The sequence below is a fragment of the Trachemys scripta genome, chromosome 4 (assembly GCF_013100865.1).
Source record: "Trachemys scripta elegans isolate TJP31775 chromosome 4, CAS_Tse_1.0, whole genome shotgun sequence".
In the NCBI taxonomy this organism is placed as follows: domain Eukaryota; kingdom Metazoa; phylum Chordata; order Testudines; family Emydidae; genus Trachemys; species Trachemys scripta.
This window is the reverse complement of record NC_048301.1, coordinates 20186856-20203128: the sequence shown is the minus strand read 5'-3', so window position 1 is coordinate 20203128 and position 16273 is coordinate 20186856. Positions and strand designations below refer to the sequence as shown.

At 40.5% G+C, this 16273-nt stretch overlaps 1 protein-coding gene across 3 annotated transcripts in view; it reads left to right on the top strand.

Annotated features, from left to right (window-relative positions):
- The window catches only part of TDRD9 (tudor domain containing 9), a 162821-nt gene that overhangs the window by 63480 nt on the left and 83068 nt on the right, over positions 1 to 16273 (top strand). For all 3 annotated transcript variants that reach the window (XM_034768443.1, XM_034768442.1, XM_034768444.1), the window contains exons 8-9: positions 10217 to 10320; positions 12113 to 12171. In XM_034768443.1, the coding sequence (XP_034624334.1) occupies positions 10217 to 10320; positions 12113 to 12171 (163 nt within the window). The remainder of the gene's footprint in view (positions 1 to 10216; positions 10321 to 12112; positions 12172 to 16273) is intronic.

Genomic DNA, 16273 nt, shown 5'->3' with positions numbered 1-16273 from the left:
ATTCACCAAACCGAGCCAACAAGACAATGTTATAGGTATATGCAAGATCTCAAAGCAGAGTGGTGGTCTGCTCAGTGCCACCAACAAGTGCATCCTCAAACTTACCCATCAGCTACAGTGCTGATATTGAACAACAATGGTGACAGAACACAGCCTTCCTGAACTCATATGGAAATAGGAAACCATGCTATGGATCAGCTATTGAATTGAACACAGCTGTTTGTTCCACTATAGACCCGTTCTGTCAATGATACTGTCTTCTCAGGGACACTGCGTCGCCTCATCAGACCTGCAACTTGTTCAGCGCACTGAATCAAAGGCCTGATAGAAGTCTATAAAGTGCTTTGCAAAGTTTATTTAATTAATCCATCTTCTCAAAAAGCTGCCTTAAGGTAAAGATCTGTGAAATGAGATCTAAAGCTGCACTGAATATCCCAGCCTTTGCCATGAAGTGCATCCTGGATTCGAGACATTAACACAAAAGCCAAGAGCTTCTCTGGGACTGACAACAGCGTAATACTTCTGTAGTTGCTACATTTGGGTTTATCGCCCTTTTTAAACAGAGGCAGAATAACAAATTCCTTCCAGTCACTGGGAATTATATTCATGGCCCAGATGGCCTGAAAGAGCCTATGCAGCAATGGTACGACAATATTCTCACCTGTGTTAATCAACTCAGGGATAAAGTTACAAACCCCTGTTGCCTTCCCAGACTTCAGCTTATGGAGTGCGATCCACTTGGTTGAAGGAAGGTGTCTGATGGAACTTCCTGCCCCATTTCAAATGGAAGAGGGACTGCAGGTGACAGACAATTGAGGAGAGTTTTTTTTAAATGAACTTCCTATCTGTGCAACGGATCTTGTAGACTCTGGCTGATGCTGCCATCCCAATTCTTTACTGGACAAGCTGGTGCCGTCTCCGCTCGCAAACATCTCAACATTAAATAAGGGCTGCAGAGATTGTGCCTGGTGGCAGCATGTTCTAAACTGGCTTCCTGAGTCAACCCCCAGGTTTCCATATCTTTTCTTACATAATGCCTTGATGACATTCCAAAGTCTAATCCATTTCACTTTTTCTTTTTCTTCTTGACAAATGTTTCTTTAAAGACTTGAATTGTAGCCTCGCTGTTTTTCTTACCCCCAACTGCAGTGAGTGTCTCCATCCTCCCTGATCCATAGATATTTGAAGGGCTGAGGCCCCGGCACTGAGCTGGCAATAGTCAGCACTGATGACTTGAATTACAGTAATGCTGTTCCTCATCAGATGACAGAGGAAGTGAGGCTTAAGTCTCTAATGCTTCGGCAGCCTTAAGCCATTCAGAATGGAAAGCTGTCTGAGAGCTCAGCTCTAATAAGAGCTTTTGATTGAATTGGACTAATTAGCTGGCTGTCATCGAAGTGGAAGGTGCACTTTTGTCAGCAGAAGCCGATGGTTGGTGTCAAGTTCACCACCTCTGCAAACTCAGACATCCATGACTGTTGACTGTCAGTGATTGTTAAAAGGACATGATCAATAACAATCCTAGTGAAACCCTCTGGGCTGTACCAGGTCTGCCTGTGAATCTTTGAGCGACAGAAAAGTGATGATATTGGACACAAATTGGGATTATTCCGAGCGCAGCATTGTGGTACAAGGCTTTGTTGAAACATTTGTAAGGAAACTTACACTTGAGTGTCCTGTTTAACCCTATTGCATTAATTTATAGTGGCAAGGTGTGAGATGAGATTAGGAAACATTATAGGTTAACAAGCTATTTGGGATAAAATGGAAAGCCTGTTTCTGGACCTCAGTACAGTGGTAGTCTAGACCAGGGGTGGCTGAACTTAGTGACCCTCCGAACCACATATGGCAATCTACAGAATTTCGAGAGCTGGGGCGCGCCTGCTGGGGTTCGGGGCTTCTTCCCTGGGACAGGCACCTGCCAGGGCTCAGGGCTGAAACCCCACTCCTGCTGAAGCCCAGAGCCCCGGCAGGTGTGCCCTACGGGGCTGATGCCCTGAGACCCCCGCCCCCACTGGGCAGAAGCCCCTACCTCCCACCCTGCTGCAAGGCAGACGTCCCAAGCTTTCCCTAAAGTCTGGTAGGTGGAGAATGGAGGGGGCATGTAAGGGGCTCTGCAAGCCGCACTTTAACTGTAAAAGAGCCACATTCGGCTCATGAGCCACAGTTTGGCCACCCCTGGGCTGGACCTTACTACAGGGATAGCCATTCTAAAAATAACTAGGACGTGGAAACAATCCATCAGCCAAACTTGATTAATTGAAGCTATTCATATAATGCCCATCGAGTGACACACAATGCAGAAAATTGATTAATTAATACAACTATAGTATATCTGATTCAGTTACAGTTTGTACCATATCAAAGGATAAAGCCTATAGAAAAAGGAAAGGACCAGACAATTTGTAAGAGGGTTAAAAGAAAGATTTAATTGACTAAATTAGTCAAATGTTTATTTCTCTTGAACACAGTGACTACCAAAGAAACTAATAGATTCCTGCAGCCATCAAAGTTCTGATGCATCAGAAAAAGCCTACAAGAAATGTATTCTAACAATGTCCTGTCAGCATTCATATATTTAGCAATGACATGTTGGATCAAATGGACAGCATGGAAGAGATTATGTAATTTCTGATGTCTTTGAAAGATTCTTGATGATAGGTGGCAACAAAAAGATAACTGGGAAGTTCACAGAGAAGTCTGTCTATCAAGTTGCATTTATCAAAGTTGTGGCAACTTATAGGTCAGTTACCACACCTTTCAATCCAAAGATTGTGAACGGATGGGGGGAGGGAGGAGCAGCTACTTAAGATGGGTACTTTTTTTTTTTTAAGCATTTTGATTACTCCCCCTATCGCACATAGCCTTTCAGCTTTAATTCTCCTGACTTTGTTTATTTCTTACTGTTCTGCCCTTTTTTCCTCCTGGCTACAGCCATTCTTTGCTTAGTAGGGAGGAACAAACAAGATGGTACAGGCAGTTGTATTTGTACCTTAGGGCTACTCAAAAGCACACACACAACCTCTTGATTTTTATACGAGCAGGAGAAAAATAGGAAAGGAATTGTGAAGTTGTAGTTAACTGGCCTCATTGCACAGCTTTGTGAGAAATACAGGCTTGGAAATTATCTTCAGGTTATAGATGGCAATGTTTATTAAGAGGGTGAGCAAAGGAAAGGCTTATGGAGAGAAGGGAACTGGAAGTTTTGGTAGCCAAATAGAAATGGAAGTGTATGTTCTGAGACATCAACATGATGTATGGTAACATTTAGTACTGCCATACCCAACAGAAGTCCATCTATTACATTATCGTACTTCTGACAGTGACAAGTACCAGATACTAAAGAGAAGTTGCCAGTTGCTTTTGAAAATCCCATCCATACTAAATTTGGATTAGGAGCCTAAGGCTCCTATTTTTGCAAATTTTGGTCTGAGTGTATAAAATGTGCAGTAATTTTCTTAATGTATTGAAAGCCTAAATAACATTAAAGTAATTATCTTTTGAAGTGACACAATTTATGATTTTAATAAATACAACTTTAGCTCCTGATGCTACACTTCTTCACATTAGTTCCATGAGTAACTTAATTTATCAGCACAGCACTTATAATTTAATTCATTATGTTTTAATCTAAAATTGCAGTAGCATAAATCTTCAAATTAATTTTACAAAGCCTCAACCTGATTTAAAATCAATAATTTAAAAAAAAAAAGGATGACTTAAATCACGTCTTACATCACCTTGATTTAAATCAGTCCACATTGGTTTCCTAAAACCCATCTGTTACTTGTTTGTGTATGCCCTGAAATATGAGGCTTTATATTCCTTCATTTAAAAAAAAACCCCTCTAACGTAACTGACTGTTCTTATTATCTGGATAAATGTCTGATCCTTTTTTGAATCCAGCTAATCTCTTTGTTTGAATGATACTTTGACAATCAATGAGTTCCACAGGTGGTGGTGGTTGGTGTGTGTGTGTGTGTGTGTGTGTGTGTGTGTGTGTGTGTGTTTTTTAAATTATATATACATATACCTGTTTCCTTTAATTAAATTCAATTTAAACATCTTTTCAAATTAATTAAATGTTCCCTTGTTCTTGTATCATGGGAGGGTAAATAGGCAGGCCCAGTTGACCATCTTTATATTCAGTATTTTGTGTACCTCTATTCTGTCCCCGCTTATAATAGCTCTTATGGTTTGGATAGGCATATGCTCTTTGGATCTGATGTATACATAGTCTTCTTCTATCATTTTCTTCTGGAGGAGGGAGGAAAAGAGTTGGTGAGAGAAAGGGAAGTTACTTCTTCATAATATGTGCTTGTGCTTCCCAGTTGTGAGAGGTTTTACAGAGGTGATGCTAGTCATTCATGACTGTAGGAAGGCATAAGGCATGATTTAGTTTAATTTCCTGAGGGCAGTATTTTTCCATTCTGTTGGCACATTCTTCAAGTATTTTATAAATTTGTTAGATGTTTACTGTGTATTTAACTGGACCATTATTTTATTGATCATATGTGCTCGTATATCAGCTTCAAGAGATTGATAAACTGCAGGGTGTGATGGGGAAAGAGAAGAAAGGAATCAGCGTAAACACAAACTTCAGAAGGTTAGCTTACAGCCCTCCTGGAACATTTGGAATATTAATATATTCAAGACGCTGAATACAGTTCCATTCTTATGTACAGTAACAGTCTCGCCAAAGATTGACTCTGACAGGACTTTTGCTCCTGGGTGTTAGGTCGTTGGTACTAGGCCAGTGGAACTCCTTCTTGCAAAGATTTTTTTACCGTAGATGGCAGTGGGCAATAAATAAGCCAGTGCCCATGCAGAGCATAAACACTACCCTCTAAATGTTCCAGGCAGTTCCTTTTTAAACGTGGCGAGTGAAGGTGCTTCCTGTCAGTTCACTTCTGTGTTTCTCAGATTACTCATGATATAAGGCTACATCTACATTTGGAACTAGGGGTGTGATTCCTGGCTCGTGTAGACATGCTCACACTAGCTCTCGTTGAACTAGTGTAGCGATGGTAACACGGGCAGTGGTAAGTGGTGGCATGGGCTAGCTGGCCTGAATACAAACCCACCTAGACCCCATGGATACATACTTGATTAAACTAGCCTGTGCTGATGCTCGTTGCTCCCTGTGCTGCTCCAGCTTTACTACCACCTTCAGCATGCTAACTCAACGAGAGATAGCATGAGTATGTCTATAAGAGCTGGGAATCGCACCCCTAACTTGAAGTGTAGACATGTAGTCTTCATGTCACATCAGTGGCACATAGTCTCGTACTATTATATTTTGAGATGTTAGCTGGAGCGTTGTAGTGCATTTTGTAAGCAGCTGGACACTAAAAAGCCTGCACTGCCACCTGCCTTTTTTCTTCGTTGTTTCTAATGAGTAACTTTTAAGAATTAGCACCTTTCCTTTGAAAAACGTTGTTGTGTACATTATTTGCAGTGAAAGCTTTATCATTTGAAGTTTTGTGTGAGAAACTGTACACCTCTACCCTGATATAACGCTGTCCTTGGGAGCCAAAAAATCTTACCGCGTTATAGGTGAAACCGCGTTATATCGAACTTGCTTTGATCCACCGGAGTGCGCAGCCCCGGAGCACTGCTTTACCACGTTATATCCGAATTCGTGTTATATCAGGTCGCATTATATCGGGGTAGAGGTGTATTTGGCAAAAGTTAAATAATGAAGTCCCTCCTTATTTCTTTTTATGGGGGTGACTCTTTTGTGTGTGTTTGGATTGAATTTCTAGAATCCAGATGTCAGGCCGTGAAGCGTATATATCAAAATCAGGTCTGTTTTTTTGATGGGTTACTTCAGACAGCTATGTTAGCACTTATGGATTTTATTCACTGTCACATAGTTAGCTTTTTTATGGGCTGTGTGGCAGTCTTGTCATGTTGAGGAATAGCAAAGGGAGCTACAGTAGCTCTAACAAAGTGAAAAGACAAATTTGAAAGCTGTTCAAGCAGAGAGAATTCAAAAAGCAACATCTTAGACTCAAGCAGCCAGGGGAGAGCAAGTCCTAATTGAACATAAAGTCCACTAAGAAAGGTACAACTTCATACCAAAGCCATTGAAATTAAGTTTATTAAAAAAAATCACTATACCCCTACATTTCAAGAAGCTAAATAAACCTCAATGGAAACGTTAAATTCTTCAAGTCCTAGTTACAGCATTCACATTAAATGAACTTGTTGAATAATAGAAAGTTCATGCAGCATTTGCTTGTGTCCTGATGTGACTGTTCAGTCTGAATTTTTTTTTTAATAATCCTAGTTTTATGCTGGTAGAAGTGAAGTAGAATGTGGACAAGTGATAAATATGTCCTTACTCTGTTCTCTGCACTCAGACTATCCGAGTTTTGTTTATATGCTCACCAAATATTCCTCTGTCTCTCAACTTCCACTGCCAGTTTCTTAACACTCTCCAGCAGTGCCCTGGTACTGTATTTTGGCTTCATTTAACATTGACTTTTTCCCCAACTTATCCCACCATTGCTATAACTGATCTTTCTCTCCCAGTGGCAGCCACAGTGGGTGTGTTTCCATGATGTACACTGCATGAGTCAACAGTGTGCTCTTGTTGCCAAGAAGGCTAACGGCATTTTGGGCTGTATAAGTAGGGGCATTGCCAGCAGATCGAGGAACGTGATCGTTCCCCTTTATTCGACATTGGTGAGGCCTCATCTAGAATACTGTGTCCAGTTTTGGGCCCCACACTACAAGAAGGATGTGGACAAATTGGAAAGAGTCGAGTGTAGGGCAACAAAAATGATTAGGGGTCTGGAGCACATGACTTATGAGGAGAGGCTGAGGGAACTGTGATTGTTTAGTCTCTAGAAGAGAAGAATGAGGGGGGGATTTGATAGCAGCCTTCAACTACCTGAAGGGGGGTTCCAAAGAGGATGGAGCTCGGCTGTTCTCAGTGGTGGCAGATGACAGAACAAGGAGCAATAGTCTCAAGTTGCAGTGGGGGAGGTCCAGGTTGGATATTAGGAAACACTATTTGACTAGGAGGGTGGTGAAGCACTGGAATGCGTTACCTAGGGAGGTGGTGGAGTCTCCTTCCTTGGAGGTTTTTAAGGCCTGTCTTGACAAAGCCCTGGCTGGGATGATTTAGCTGGGAATTGGTCCTGCGTTGAGCAGGGGGTTGGACTAGATGACCTCTTGAGGTCCCTTCCAACCCTGATATTCTATGATTCTATGATTTTAATCAGTGTCCCGTAATCCAGGTTTAGAGGATGCAATGCTTAAAATGCCAGTTCCTTGACTTATCTAGCATTCCCACTGATACTACCACTGGAATAGCTGAACTGGTGGTAACAACAAGCACAGAAGTCCAAGCATAGATGAAGCTGTAATTCAGGATATGTGTAGTTCACAATCAGGAGATGCAATTGCAGTTCCTGTAGGGATTCCTGACCTAGATTTCATCTGGCTAATTTGAGTGACAATAGCAGTAATCTGTGGCAGCAGGGACAGAACCAGCCTCCTGAATATAACCCTACTTAGGACCCTGGATATATACTTGAGCGGCTAGCTGCTGTCATGGCTATATTGCTATTGTTACTTGAGCTAGTTGTGATGTAGCTGATCAGTGGTTCTCAAACTTCATTGCACCGTGACCCTCTTCTGAGTTTCTGACAACAAAAATTACTACACAACCCTAGCATCGGGGACTGAAGCCTGAGCCCTGCCTTCAGCCCAAGGCGAGGGGACTGAAGCCTGAGCCCCAGCTTCAGCCCTGGGGGGTGGGGGGTGGGGGGGAGGGCTTGGTCTTGGTCTTCGACTTCAGCCCTGGACCCCTGCAAGTTTACTACCAGCCTTGACGACCCCATTAAAGTGGGGTCACGACTCATTTTGGGGTCCTGACCCAGAGTTTGGGAAGTGTGAAGCTAGATCAAAACTGACTTGGGAATGTCTACAAGCTCATGTGCCAAGGCACACTGTTCTCTCTCTGTCGTGACCAGACCTAGCGAGTTCTGTTTTTGTGCTCAGCAAATATTCCTCTTCACTATTCAACTTCCTTCAACAGCTGCATACACTCTTACCAGGGCTTTGTCACTATGGGTGTGCCTACCTGAGCTGCACATACCCATAGTGACAAAGCACTGCTTGAGAGTGTTAAGCAGCTGGTAAAGGAAGTTGAATAGTGAAGAGGAATATTTGCTGACCAAATAAACAAAACTGGATGGGTCTGGTAATTGGAGAGAGAATATAGTGTCCCTTGGAGCACGAGTTCCAGAGCTCACAAAGTTCATAAGAAGGAAGAGGCTGTGGAAAAGAGGCACTCAAGCCTCCCATTTTTTCAGAGATATGTTAAGTGATTTGACAATGAGAAAATTTGGACAAATGTCTAATGAAGCATTTCAGTCAGAAAGGCCATGAGTGAGCCAGACAGAGATGGTTGTGGAGGTTCAAGATTGAGTGAACGTGCTTTGAAAGCAGAGTGCTGGGTCAAATGCACTACTAGGCTAGGGTGTATGATTACAGTACATGTGGCCAGTGAAAACACTGAGAGTACAAAATTTAGGGGTAGTCTGGGAAAGAGTAGCTTGAAGAAGACCAAAAACCCAGTGGCTATGATGAGAAGTATGGGATGCCAGAGGCTCTCCCGGAGATTGACTCACTTATTTCACAACACCAAAACATGCTAGCTGCTTAGGACATGTATAAAAGAAACCCACAACTTCCTTTGGTGCTTTTTTTTTTTAAGATGTGAAGCATTGGGTGGATAATGGACAAAGAGGTAAAGAAGAAAACTGATTATAGTAATAGGATCATATGGAGACTCAGTTCTGGCATATGTATTTTTACTGATACGCAGTGGAACCTCAGCTTTTTAGTATCTTTTTTAATTGTTCTAGTTCTTGTAGATCAGTGGTTTTCAATTTTTTTTTTCATTTGTGGGCACCTAAAAATTTTCAAATGGAGGTGCAGACCCCTTTGGAAATCTTAGACATAGTTTGAGGACCCCCAGGGGTCTGTGGACCACAGGTTGTAAACCACTATTGTAGATGGTAGTACAGAAGCAAGGTTAAGAGTGGATTTAAATAAGGAGAGGGAAGTGTGGCTTGGCATTCAGGTTTTAGGAGGCATGCCACATATAGGCGTGTCCATGATGAAATGACAAGGAGTCCGGTGGCACCTTAAAGACCACGGCTTTAATTGGGCATAAGCTTTCATGAGTAAAAAACCTCACTTCATATGCATGGAGTGAAAATTACAGATGCAGGCATTATATAATGATACATGAAGAAATGGGAGTTACCTCACAAGTGGAGAACCAGTGTTGACAGGACCAGTTCGATCAGGGTGGATGCACTCAGTGACTTTATGGAGGTGGAGCCAACATAGGCTTGGTTTGAGGTGATGATCTCTTGAGCAGCTAACACAAATCTCAGTCTATTTACCTGCTGATTCTTAATTACCACTTGAACAGGTCTTTCAGAGGACTCTGCAAAGCAAAGTAATGTTTTAACTTGTAAAAAATCAATAGTCTTAGATTGTTTTGGGATAAACTAATTTATAGTCTGGCCTTTGCAGCAGACTGCAGCAAAAAAGGGGAAGATAAGAAAAAGTCCTGATCGCTAATATTCCTGTAAAAAGAAATATAGCTTTAAGTGCCAGATGGTGCGAGCACAAACATAACACAGTCCTGTGTTGCTCATGTGGAACTGCACTTCCTGTGGGAATTCTGAGAGGGATTATTCCTCTCCTAGTATGAGGGTGAATCGATGCATTCCATCATCCTTTTGGATCCTGCAGCCTTATCTGTCATGACCTGCAAACTTTGCTGGAAATTGGGAGTTGATCGTGCTTATCCTACGTAGGTAACTGTTACACGGAACATCTTTGGTATTTTTTTTAAAAATAGATTTACCCCAGTAGGTGTTGAACAATGCTGTAATGCCTGCAAAATGTCTGAAGAAATAATGTATTAAATAAGATCAGTTGTGTGGGTCAAGTTCTTCCTTCTGAGTAGACTAAGTTCTTTGTAAAGCTTCAGGTTGACTTTAGTGTCTTCTCTATTGGAATGGTTTTAATAGATTCAAGAAAATTTGAAAGAATTCAAGTCAGGTGATGGTTTAATTTTGGACTGAGAAAATGGTTGGCAATCTACTCACAATATTTAGGCTTGAAAGTGTTAGTGTTTAAATGTCAATATGTTAACATCAAGTTTTTTCCCCCCTCCCTCTAGGTTCCTCCTCAAATCTTTGATGAACCAATGATTGCTAAAGAAATGTATGAAGTTGCAGTCTCTCTGATTCAATTGTTTGATGAGTTGGAAATGAAGGAGAGTGGGTAAGATATACTCCAGGTCTGTTTGTGAAGAACTTGTGACTCTCAGTTGAAATGAAAGTCGAATTAGGGAATATGATTCTTTGCAGTACCTATATTGCAATTCTGACATGGCTTTAATATTTTGCACTTTTCCTCCCTTTGTCTTGAATGATGACTTATTGGCATGATTTCTGCTCAGATTAATGGTATTTAGACTCCTTCTAGCTTTTATTGAATTTCTTGTATTTTTTAAAATACACTCCAGGGCATAATGTGTAAGTGACCATTAAAGCTATGTCAGTTGAAAACTTTATAGACTCTTTGATGCAGGCTGGGATTGAATGTTCTTTATATGAAGCAAAGATGCAGAACTCGAATTTATTAACAAAGGAATGAAGGAAAGTATTATATAAGAACCAATGAAGGCTGATGTCTTTTCTTTGTATTTTTCAGACTTTCATGCTTAATGAACATACTAGGTTAGAGTGTAGAACAGATTAAGGCGATTTCATTTGCCTTGCGCTATAGCATTTTGTAAATTGGTATTTAGTATCTGCAGGAATGTGGTTAAAAAAAATCTAAAGATACTAGAACTTTGTCTAGTGCTGAATAGCAACTTAAAGCTACACTTTTCTGTCATGCTTTGTTCTGATTTTTTTTACTAATTTATAAATATATACTGAAGAAATAGCTTTAATTTTTAGACTGAAAGCTTTTTTTAATGTTGTTATGGAAGCTTTTGACATTTTAGAAAAAACTCATGAAACTTAAACTTTACCAGATTGCTCTATAAAACGTAAGTGTTGATGGGGATATTAATGTGATAAGTATGCCGCTCATTTATCACTTTCATTATGAGGATTTTTTGATCTTTCTAATTTTTTTCTGAAGCACTGAATACTTCCTATAGTGCTGCTTTGTTGGACTGTTTTAGAATACTAGTCAAAAGTACCATACAAAATGTTCTCATTACCAATATTAGTATATTTATTATTGTAGTTTTTAATTTCAGAAAGGGGCACTGCTCATAATAGGAAGAGACATTAGTACCCTCTAGTGAAAATGAACATTTCTGGTATTGATATAATTAAAATGTTTTATATGTACAGTAAGGGAATAGTGATTTTCATGCTACATTTACAGAATATGTTAGAACAGTATGAAGTTACTGCTACCAAGTGTAAGATTTTTGTATTACATTAAATTGATTGTAGCCTCTGGTCTCTGTCACACACAGGCTAAGCAGAGTGATGTCTCTAGCAGTTCATGTCATGGCTTAACTTACCAGTGCTTATGAAGTGAAAGGATTCCATTTGTTTGCTATTGTAAAACTGACTAATTCAGTTGTAGCTCATTATAATGAGCTTTGCAATTTTCCTTACTGTTACATGCTGCTTATAATAGGAAAAACTTTTGTTAGAGCTATCTAATATAGCATTTTTTTAAAGTTTGGGCTTCACAAATTTTAACTAAATGATGTTAATACTGTATTAATTCTCAAGTCGTGATATCAGAGAGAGATTTTTATATAACACAATTTTAATGCAAGGGAAACAGGAGTACTTCTGCATGTGACATAGTTCTAAAGACCATGGAGCAGATTTGCTTTCAGTATTTATGTACATGTTTTATGGAAAATATAGCTTTAGGTAATGTTTTGTATCATGTCTCTTCAGTGAACTTAAATAGCACAACTTATAGGAAAAGTGCACTTTTGTTACTCTTACAAGATAAACTGTTTTTAGGGAACTGAAACATAATAGGTTGAGGTTAGTGAAGTATGAAATTAATTAAAATATATTTTTAATATTAGGGAGAACAAAAATTTGGGCCTTATGTCCGAGCGTGGCAGTGTGTTGGTGTTTCTGCCAGGTGGGTGCTGACATTTTCTTGTTGTGGTTTTGGTGACGGGATGCAGCTTGTTAGCGTGTATTGAAATTACATCTTTTTTTCTCTGACATCACTCTTCCTGTAATTGATAACATGAACATCTGTACATATATCAGTCTTCATTTTACCCCAACCCTGTATGAACATGGCAGCAAATAAAAAAGTGCCCTTTGTTGTAAAATACTCTATTCTAATCTTAGAATTTTCAAATAAAGTTGCAGTATAGCAAAAGATACCAACCCTGCCACTGCCCCCCTGCCCCGCCCAATGTGTTTTTTTCAGCTACTGGGTTAAATACTGAATCATGTCATACTTGAAATTCTGCATTCAGTTTCTGCATTCTATATGGTTACACAGTTCCTTCATATGACTGTATGGTGAGTAGTGCCTCATATCCAGCCTTCATCAAGATCCGTGAAGTAGGAGCTAAGCGTCATTTTTTTTCTGTATGTTGCTTGGCACATTTTAAGCATTTAATAAATAATGTGTAAGGGAGGGACCACACAGCACTTCATGAATGAACAAGAGGCTGTATTGGCTGTGTTTTGAAGAACCAATTTAAGTTGGAAAAACTTAAACTCGCCTATTAGCCTTTCCAAAAGTATGAATCTAGTTGTATAACTACTACCAAACAAAAGCCTTGTGTCAAGTAATTCATGTAGGGCTGTCAAATGATTAAAAATATTAATTGTGATTAATCACGAGATTAAAAAAATAATTGTGATTAATTGCAGTTTTAATCGCACTGTTAAACAATAGAATACCATTTAAATATTTCGGATGTTTTCTACATTTTCAAATATATTGATTTCAATTATGACACAGAATACAAAGTATACAGTGCTCAGTTTATATTATTTTTTTTACTAATATTTGCACTGTAAAAAAAAATATTTTTCAGTTTACCTCAAATGTACTTGCAAATGTAAAATAATTTTTTTATGTAACTGCACTCAAAAATAAAACTGTGTAAAACTTTAGAGCCTACAAGTGAACTCTGTCCTTCTTGTTTAGCCAATCGCTAGGGTCCACAGTGACCTAGACAAATTGGAGGATTTGGCCAAAAGAAATCTGATGAGGTTCAACAAGCACAAGTGCAGGGTCCTGCACTTAGGAAGGAAGAATCCCATAGATCGCTACAGGCTGGGGACCGACTGGCTAGTCAGCAGTACTGCAGAAAAGGACCTGGGGATTACAGTGGACAAGAAGCTGGATATGAGTCAGCAGTGTGCCCTTGTTGCCAGGAAGGCGAATGGCATATTGGGCTGTATTAGTAGGAGCATTGCTAGCAGATCGAGGGAAGTGATTATTCCCCTCTATTCGGCACTGGTGAGGCCACATCTGGAATATTGCATCCAGTTTTGGTCCCCCACTACAGAAGGGATGTGGACAAATTGGAGAGTCCAGTGGAGGGCAATGAAAATGATTAGGGGGCTGGGGCACATGACTTATGAGGAGAGGCTGAGGGAACTAGGGTTATTTCGTCTGCAGAAGAGAAGAGTGAGGAGGGGATTTGATAGCAGCCTTCGACTACCTGACAGGGGGTTCAAAGAGAATGTAGCTCGGCTGTTCTCAGTGTTGGGAGATGACAGAACAAGAAGCAGTGGTATCAAGTTGCAGTGGGGGAGGTCTTGGTTGGATATTAGGAAACACTATTTCATTAGGAGGGTGGTGAAGCACTGGAATGGGTTACTTGGGGAGGTGGTGGAATCTCCATCCTTAGAGGTTTTAAGGCCCAGCTTGACAAAGCCGTGGCTTTGATGTTGATGTTGGTCCTGCTTTGAGCAGGGGATTGGACTAGATGACTCCCTGAGGTCTCTTCCAACCCTAATATTCTATGGTTCTAAGACAAACAAGTTTGTTTACATTTATGGGAGATAATGCTGCCTGCTTCTTATTTACAATGTCACCTGAAAGTGAGAACAGGAATTTGCATGGCGTGTTGTACCCAGTGTTGGAAGGTATTTACATGCCAGATATGCTAAACATTCGTATGCCCCTTCATGCTTCGACCACCATTCCAGAGGACATGCGTCCATGCTGATGATGGGTTCTGCTCGATAATGATCCAAAGCAGTGTGGACTGATATATTTTCATTTTCATCATTTGAGTCAGATGCCACCAACAGAAAGTTGATTTTCCTTCTTGATGGTTTGGCTTCTGTAGTTTCCGCATCGGAGTGTTGCTCTTTTAAGATTTCTGAAAGCATGCTGCAAAACTTGTCCTTGACTAGGGTGACCAGACAGCAAGTGTGAAAAATCGGGACAGGAGATGGGAGGTAATAGGAGCCTATTTAAGAAAAAGACCTAAAAATCGGGACTGTCCCTATAAAATCGGGACATCTGGTCACCCTACGTCCCTCTGAGATTTTGGAAGGCACTTCAGATTCTTAAACCTTGCGTCGAGTGCTGTAGCTACCTTTAGAAATCTCACATTGGTACCTTCTTTGTGTTTTGTCAAATCTGCAGTGAACATGTTCTTAAATCGAATTACATGTGCTGAGTCGTTATCTGAGACTACTATAACATGAAATACATGGAAGAATGTTTGTAAAACTACAGAGCAGGATACTGTGACTGGGTCGGGCCAGATGGCTACAGGAGAGTGATCGAAGGTAGAGACATTAGGCCTAGATTAAGCGATTCCCTTTTCCCTGGGTAAGAGGAGAGCCTTTCAGACTGTCTTCGCAGCGCTTCATGGCCATTTCTGGTGCTTCGAAAGTCATCTCCTCTCAGAGGATATCAAAATGGATTATGTAATGCATAACAATCTGCTACCAAACAGTTGGTTATACCTCTCCCATTCAATGTTAATGCTCACTCCTCTAGAGCAGAAACCTCCCATATCTGAAAACTCTAAGACAGCCACATGGAGTAACTCTCTGACTGTTGTTAAATGCTATGTCCTTGACCTAACTGCAAGATCAGATGCCAAGTTTGGGTGAGCACTATTACAATCTCTGTTCAGTTAGGTCAGTCAGGACTCCTGAATTTTACTTGCCAGATGCAGTGCTGCTTGTCAGTCAGCTAGAGTGGGATTCACACTGAGAAGAGAGAACGGTTACTTACCTTTACAGGAACTGTGGTTCTTCAAGATGTCGTCACTGTGGGTCCCACAACTCGGCTTGAATCCCCATTTTTGGGGGATTTCTCTGTTCTGTGACTCTGAATTAGTGAGAGACTGGGGATGGGTGGTTGGGGCCACTCTGCCCTTTGCCCCCTCAGATGAGGACGCACGAGGACATGTGCAGCACAGGCATGGCCCACAGGACACTGCGATTCAAAAGATTTCAATCTCTGGATTGTGTAGTAAATGAAGATGCTGTACATAGGACCCCTGACTCATTTGTTGCAGAAGTTGGAAAGTGAATTATGCATGAGCCCAGAGAATGCAGGTAGAGAAAAAGGAGGGTCTTGTGGTTATGGCAGTTGAGTGTCACCCTGGGTAACTGTGGCAGGGGCAGGGATAGAATCCAGAGTTCCTATTATAGTACCCTATTTTATGGGCACCCAACTTGCAGGGTTGGCAATTTTCGAGGAAAAACTAGTTTCGGAGAGGATGCTGGTAAATACTGAACCTGTTTTAAACCTGTTTTAAACTGGGAAAAATAATTGCATCAGTATCCAGCAAGCACAGAACAAATATTTTCAAAGTTTGGATACATCCATTCAAAACCAAGGTATAGGCTCACTGTATCCACTACATGAAAGTTGATCTTCTGCTACAGAATGCTGCATGGCCAAATGCACCTGGACTGGTAGTCGGCAACTCTGCATGCTTCTGATTACTTAACCAATGCTTCAAGCCCACAACTTTGCATTATTGTTCTTTTTATGTAATCAGATTTTCTTGACTTTTGTTTATATAATATTGAAAACTGAAATATGAGTCATAACATGTAATACTACTTGGAGAAAATACCAAACCAAAAATGTATACAGATATTCCAGTGTTCAGTATTATAATTACATATACCCTCTGCAGTTTTACTTTTTATTTGTACAACCCTAAATTAATCTATGAATCTACTGCATTATGTAACCATAATTTGAATATGTAACTAAAACGAAGTGTAATGTGGTA